The sequence below is a fragment of the Hevea brasiliensis genome, chromosome 14, assembly GCF_030052815.1.
Source record: "Hevea brasiliensis isolate MT/VB/25A 57/8 chromosome 14, ASM3005281v1, whole genome shotgun sequence".
In the NCBI taxonomy this organism is placed as follows: Eukaryota; Viridiplantae; Streptophyta; class Magnoliopsida; order Malpighiales; family Euphorbiaceae; genus Hevea; species Hevea brasiliensis.
The window spans coordinates 23,659,746-23,667,528 of NC_079506.1; the positions used below are offsets into that span (position 1 = coordinate 23,659,746).

The 7,783-nt window shown below is 34.9% G+C and overlaps 1 protein-coding gene across 2 annotated transcripts; it reads left to right on the top strand.

Moving 5' to 3' along the window:
• The first annotated feature begins 2,438 nt into the window (after window positions 1-2,438).
• LOC131173292 (zinc finger CCCH domain-containing protein 48-like) lies at window positions 2,439-6,158 on the top strand. 2 transcript variants are annotated; one of them, XM_058135401.1, is made up of 8 exons: window positions 2,439-2,586; window positions 3,134-3,722; window positions 3,893-4,078; window positions 4,166-4,267; window positions 4,560-4,709; window positions 5,252-5,431; window positions 5,660-5,757; window positions 5,853-6,158. In XM_058135401.1, exons 2-8 carry the CDS (start codon window positions 3,135-3,137, stop codon window positions 6,001-6,003), a joined length of 1,455 nt encoding a protein of 484 aa, XP_057991384.1. In that variant the 5' UTR covers window positions 2,439-2,586; window position 3,134; the 3' UTR covers window positions 6,004-6,158. The 2 variants fall into 2 exon arrangements, with proteins under 2 accessions (XP_057991384.1, XP_057991383.1); XM_058135400.1 differs by having other exon boundaries at window positions 2,449-3,722.
• Window positions 6,159-7,783: the final 1,625 nt, after the last annotated feature.

The window sequence follows — 7,783 nt, forward strand, 5'->3', positions numbered from 1 at the left end:
AAGGAGAAAGCAGCAGAGTGAGCTGCGGGATTGACAAGACTTCTTGATCCCTTTTGTACGGGTATTGTTTTATACCCTTATGGTTATTTTGATGTAAATACTGTAATGTCATAAGTATCAATGTAAATTGAGCAGTTGTAAATAAATTGTAATAATATTATTTTGGATTTGCTTCTGTAAATTTAATATTTGTAAATATGAATTTTCTGCTTTATGCCTTGTTAATGAAGTATTAAAAATTTTGTGATGACCAAATTTGATTAAATTGTGGAAATTATTTGAAGTGCCTTGTATTGAGTTGATTTGAGAAGTATTGGTGGTTGGGAGTTGTGAAATATTTTTGGAAGTGCTTTTTACAGGTCTTTGAAGAACTGGTTTCTCAAAATACAGAGGGAACTCTGTCAAAATTTTTATAAAATTTGCGGCAAAATTAAAATGGATAAAATTTTTTACTAATATTTAAACTTTGAATAAATGGTTTTTAATTCTCACTAAAATGCTCACCACTTCCAAAATGTAAGAAAATCGTTTTAAAATCCCTTGTAGGGTACTTAATGAGTTATCGGTAGGTGAAGTTCGGTAGTTCATTAAGTATTCTACGGGATCATGTTATGCCTTACGGAGGGGTAAGGTGTGACAATATTATTAATATTAATTGATCTTAAATTAGAATATGTATACATAAATAATACATAATATATGTAATGATTAAATTTTAATTTTATTTAAATTTATATTAAATATTATTAACTATTAATAAATAATAATTTTATTTACAAAATATAAATATAATATTTTATATTATTATAAAACAGAATTTAATATATTTTTAGTATAAATATTTTATTTATTAACTATATTAATATAATAAAATAAAAAATGTCCACAGCAGCAGTGTGCGGAGGGTTTTAATGCTTCTATTATACTAAAAGTGGGCACGCTTTTACTGTTTCTAAGTACAGTGAAAGTTCCCTTTTGCCCTTTTAAGTGAATCAATCCGTACATCGGCAAGGGTCCAAGGTGTCATGGGGCCACTTCTTAGCTCGGACAGTAGTCCCGTGCGGCGCCTAGACTTCTACCCAATCTAGGCCAGCCTACTCGTATTCAAGGGTCTTTCCCCCTAAAAGAGGATTTCCAATATCCTTATCGAGGGTCTCCCACGTATCTAGCCCTATCATTGGGCATTGATATTCCTTGTAGCACGATGTCACTCTTCATCGTGTACATGCATAAGAATCATCCGCAGACAAGGCACAAGCATCAACCGAAGGCAAGGCAATAAGCAACATCCGACTGTATGACTGAACCCAAAGCCAACCCATAATATTTGTTCCCCTATACCGAGTAGCATCAGTGGCCCGTATACCGAGCAGCATTGTCGGCCTTATATAGAAACCTCGGGCCTAGGAGAGAGGCGCACTACAAGCCCCTCGGCCTTGTAGTGTCCATGAAGCTCCTTCTTCATGGAGACACCGAGCTCCTATCTCTTGAGAGCACGATGCCCGCCGCCTAGTACAATGAGTACGTAGGGAGCTCACTTAGAGTCACGCCCTTGCGCCAGTGACCCCGGGGATGGTGGAGAGCTTGACACCAAATTCGGCAACTAGCTAGGCCCGACTGTGCTCACCAGTGCCTAACTAGTCACACCCCCCTAAAGAGCATTAGGAGCATAGTGACCTCTGGCAGGAGGAGACATCAGTATGTCTCACCCATCACACCCCCTGGACTTTTTCATATTTATAAAAGTGTCCGCCAAACTTCTCATTCTCATCAATCGTGCCCTTACACTATCTCATAGGCCTACGGCTTGACTGGGTTGGCCAATCCTTGAGGGATGACGGGCTGTCCTCCTTACAAGGGAGGGGAAAAAAATCCCAAATGAAAGTGCAGTAGATGGCGTTAAAATAAAACTCACAGGACAATGTATTTAGTCAACGTGTATTATGTGGATGGAAGCCACGTTATCCATAGTTTGGGTAATTTCTTTTTAATTTTTTAACTTTTTTTTATTTTATTTTTATTTTTTAAATTTAACTCATCCAATATTTATATAAATATTTTCTTAAAATTCAAAAAAAATTATCATTAAGGAAAATAATATAATTACAATATTACATAATTAAAATATGAAAATTGAGAAAGATTTTTTATAAAAAAATTATTGCTAATTGTTCATTTGATTTATTAATTTATGAAATTATAGTGTTATAATTTTTTTAAATCATATATAATATTTTTATGTGTGTAGAAAATGTAAGTAATTAAATAAATTTTGTAATAATTATAAATAATAATTTTATTTAAAAAATATATAATTTATTTATTAATATTATTATAAAAATTTTAATGAAGAAATTACAACCGCAGCGTCGTGCGGGTATGATATAGCTTGTTAGTTCTATTCCCTAAGGATAATTGTTAATAAGAATATAATCCAGGCGGTGAGTTCATTGTAAAAAATTCTCCAAACGCAGTATATACACATCTTTCATTTTCGCGTCGTGGTTTCTCTTTCGTGATCTCCGATCTATCAACAGGAATACTTCGGAATCTTGATCGATCTTCTGTGTTCTTATACATAATAAGGTTTGCAATCTGTTCATCCCAATCATTTTAGGTTTCTTTATTATCATCATCCTTTTATGGATCACCAAGAAGCTATGATCGCCAAGGAATCTGTTGCGATGATGAGCAAATCCAGTTTATTTGCGTGTCCTTGGTGGATATTTAGGGTTTTATTCTTAGATTTTCTTTTATTTTCGTTTGCTTTTGCTGGAGGATCGGCGATTGGATTTCAAGATTCTACATTATAACTAGTTACAGACCACAATTGGTGGATTTTGACGGTGTAGATATGAGGATTTGGTTGCCTTATCAGTGTGTGGATATTATATGGTTTATCTGGCTGGATCTTTCTTTACCATTTTTATTAAGGTTTATTGTGGGGAATCAGTTTATTTCTGAACTGTAAGGATTTGCAAATAAGAGATAAACAGCTTTATATTGGGATCTTTTGCTATGCTTTCTCTGACTGCGATTAGGGTTTTAGTTTTGATCATGTCAGAGAAAACTGAATCGCCAAAGATTGTATGTTTCAACTTGTTCATTCTGCTATCGTGTTTTGTCCTTTTAGCATGGAAGCTGAGACCGTTCACAGACGACTTGGAGGAGGTGCTGCGCATAGCAACGTTGTTTGTCGCTTCTGGATGCGGGGAAAGTGTAATAGAAACCCGTGTAGGTTCATGCACAGAGAATCAGAGTCTCCTAATGTTTACCGTAGAACCTCTAAGGAATCCAATGTTTTACTGGAGGGACAGTCGATGAGGAGGTCTAGCTACTGCCTAGGCAATTCAATGGCAGGATCTGAAGCTAAAACTGTTCAGAAGAGTTCCAATCATGATATTAAGCATCTGCCTAGGAAACGCCCCAATCCTATTAATTCTTTGGCTTCAGCTACTGGAGGTGGTGTGTCTGAGTATAAAAGTATTGAGGAGAGCTCCAGTTCCAGCACCAGCACAGATTCGGGGAATATAGAGGAGATAGGAGCGTGCAGCAAGTGCTCTGATGCTTCTGAAGATAAAACTGTTAACAAGAGCTCAAATAAGGCATGTGATTACTGGATGTCAGGCAGTTGTATTAACGGTGATGGGTGCCAGTTCTTGCATTCATGGTGTCGTGGGGATTGGTTTTCACTGCTGGCAAACCTCAAGGGACACACTGAGGTAATAATTTTGTTGAACTTCTTCTTCTTCTTCTTCTTCCTTCTCTGTTTTTGATGCAGGATCTATTGTGTGTTTACTTTTACATGTAGACAAAATTACGTGCATAATGGCTTAACGTGTAAACCTATGTATGATTGGATGAATTTCATTCATGAGTTTTCTTATGCTAGGCTGTCTGCGGGGTGGCACATCCTTCAGGATCTGATAAGCTTTATTCAGGCAGCAGTGATGGAACCGTACATGTTTGGGATTGTCATACTGGTCAGTCCACAAGGGTGATAAATCTTGGTGATGAAATTGGGTCTTTAATCAGTGAAGGCCCATGGATATTTGTAGGCTTGCCAAATGTTGTTAAGGTTAGCTCATATCTTGCTTGGAGTGCTTTATTGAGCTGTGTTAGTTTCAGCTTTTGAGCTAGGGTGGTTTTGTATGTGATTTTGCAGGCGTGGAACATCGAGACAGCTGCTGACTATAATCTTAATGGACCAGTTGGGCAAGTTTATGCTATGACTGTTTCTTCTGATACGCTTTTTGCGGGGGCACAGGTAATTGTGGATTGCATCTAAAATTTAAGCTGTTTCACATTTTTACCAATATAAGACGACTGGTAACAAGAAGGTTCTTTCTTTTTCTTCTAATAATTGTTGCATGATGTGGAAGTTTAGAGTTGACGCATTATTTTTTGCCGCAACATTATTGTTTGCCCTTCTTAAATTTAATCATAAGGCACTGATGTAGGGCACCTTTTGTTGGAATGTTCGTGTTTAATTGTTATAACCGCGCTTTTGATCTTAAAAAATGAAGTATTCCAATCCTTTTCTTTTTTTGGATTTGTAGGATGGTTCCATTTTGGCATGGAAAGGGAGTACAGAAAGCCCAAATCCTTTTGAACTTGCCACATCTTTGAAAGGCCATACTGGTGCTGTGATATGCTTAACTATTGGAAGGGATAGGCTTTACTCTGCTTCCATGGACAGTACAATAAGGGTAATTTTTGTAACCTTACTGTTTAGCTTTGATATTAGTATTTTACATAAATTTCTATATTCTTTTTTTTTTTTGGTTGAGCAGAAGAAAGAGAAGAGGGGGGGGGGGGGGGAGAACATTTGGTGCAGTGGTTTAGTCCTACACCTTGCTAAACATGGAATTAAACACTCTCTAGCACTTGTATTAAGGTAGTGATGGTAAATTGTATTTATTTGAACTTTTGAAGCCCACATGCGTATCTTGTTTGTGTTCAACTCATAGAAGTTCTGAGGCACCATAAATTTTTTTTTTTTTTTCGTTTTTAATTGAATTTGTATATTAGTAGCGCATCCTAGTGATGTTTGGAAGCAATTTTATTTCTTATAATGGTTATTCTTCATGTTCTCTTCCTATATCTGATATCTAAATAGTATATAGGATTTTATTATTATTATTATTTTTTTATTATTTTTTCCCTTTTTACTTCTTCTTTTGCACGAGAAGGATATTTTTGTTTTTATGTTTCCCCTCTCATACTCTTTTTTTTTTTTTTTTTTGCCCAGGTGTGGGAGCTCGATACTTTACGGTGTATTCACATGCTCAAAGGTCATGCCGATGCTGTGATGTCTCTCATATGCTGGGATGAGTATTTGTTGTCTTGTTCATTAGACCGGACAATAAAAGTTTGGGCTGCTACTGAAGAGGGCAATATAGAGGTGATCTATACACATGAGAAGGAGCATGTAAGTTGAATAATCTCCAATTTTCAAGCGCATGTTGTGCATTTTGAAGTATGAACTTTTTGTTTCTCGGAACTTGGGGTTGGATTTCTTTGAACCAAACATATGCTATGCCTTATAGATGGTCTTGTGGAATGCGTTTCATAGTTTTTATTTATTCTTTTATTGGATGAGATTTTTTTTTAACTGTATAACGACCTGATTGATGGATGAAAAAATTGTATGTAATAGGGTGCTATTGCTTTGTGCGGGATGCATGACGCAGAAGACAAACCGGTGTTATTTTGCTCTTGCAACGACAATTCTATTTACCTATATGATCTACCATCGTAAGTACACTAAATAACCAATAGTAATCTACTTGTGGTTAACAAATCTTTTAGTTTCAGCATTAACTTACAAAAATGATCATTTTCTTTTTCAGATTCAACGAGAGGGGCAAGATTTTTTCGAAAGGAGAAGTGAGAACAATTGAGATAGGTCCTAGTGGTCTTTTTTTCACCGGTGATGGAACAGGATTGCTTAATGTTTGGAAGTTGGCTGAATCACATGGAAGAGTTCTACAAGTAGCATAGTATCCATGTAATTTGTACTCAGTTCTTAAATAGAGATTAATTTGAGAACTACTTGGACCTGATCCTCCTCCTTAGGAGGTACGTAGGCAGCCTTCGGGTGCGGTCCAAATTTTATTTTCTTAATTTCAATGTTTTCTTTTCAGTTCTTTTTTTTTTTTTTCCTTATTGCTGCAAGATAAAATATCATGTTGCTGCCTTTTATGTTGATTTTACTTTCATTCACTTTTTAGTATTTTATTATTTTTATCACAAAATGAGTAATTCAAAAAAGGAGAATTTGTTATTAATACTAAAGAGAATGAATTTTTTAAAGAAAAGAAAAACCTAAGTAGTAAGAATTGCACGGTTTGTAAATAATGATAACACTCAATCTAATTATTATCTCAAATTACCTTATTTAGAGGATTATTACTGCCGCTCAGTATGAATAAAATCAAAGATGAGTACAGATTGAAGGAAACACTGATTAAACAAAGCTGACAGGCATACTGTGATTTGTCTATCTTGGAGCCAAATTAATTGGCCAAAACTGTTAGCCTTCTGTGCCTTATGCATTCATGTTACTATCCAATAGTCTAAGACTAGTCAATTGCAGCTTTGTTGTCATCTCCTTTAATTGCAGATATCTGTGCTTAATAATTTGGTATAATATGAAAACTTTGCTTCTCGCCCTTGTTCAGTATGATGCAGATTTTGTATTTGAATTGTTAGAAAGGTCAGGACTAACATTAGTTTCAAATATATGAGAAGTGGGAGTTGTGGGATTGAAATACATATTTTGCATTCTTCTATGCGTGCATATATGCATAAATTCCACCAGTCACTTATCTGATTCAGTTATGCTTATTGCTTAGATGAGGCTGTTAAAAGTCTCCTGAGTACTTCTGTCAGAATTAATGTCTGTTTTCGGCTGATGCATGGTGGATCTGACAGTGAATGTTGTTCTGTTCCGGTTTCACTTAATATTACTTGTATAGTAAAATATTTCAGTTTTTGCTTGCAGAGAGGTGACAGCTGTCCTTAGCTAACTCGCTTTGTGTTCTTGTTTGACTTTTAGTGGATTTTGGTGATTTTTATTGATTTTTAATTAGAGTAGTTAACTAGTGATTCTAATATATTTATTCTAACTGATGATTATTTGAAGATTTCAGCAGCTTCTGTACTTTCCATACAACAGACAACAGTACATGGATATGGGTTAGTGTTGTTGATATCTCAGCAATCTAACCATGAATGCAGAGAATCTCATTTGCAACTTTAGTTTGTTTCTGCAATCTGCAATATGTGATCTCATACTGTTTTGTTTCTGAAAAATCACCCTTAAATTTCCACTGTTTGAAACTTAGGCTGCTGAACAAGAATTAGTTTCCAATTAAAATATTTTTATTTTACTGCAATATATACATTATATTGTCTCTCTCTCTCTCTCTCTCTTTTTTCTTTTTTCGGGTCTATGCAAGTTATAATTTTTTCAGATAGTTGCATAAGCAAATTCAGTAATGACATGTTTGATTGCTAATACAATTGCTTTATGTTCAAATTTATTATTTTTCCTTTTCTTATCTCCTGGAATATCCCTTATATTTTTAATTTTTGTGAATTAATTTTTCTAACGGATATTAGAGTAACAGCTTGTTACTTTATTATTATTTTTCTTTTTGGATTTTCAAAGTATGATAAAAGAAGAAAACAATGTTATGATCAAGGAGAAGCAAATTGAAAAATCTCAATCTTTAATTTCTTCAACACGAAGCTCAAGTGAAGGGACAGCAGACCATAG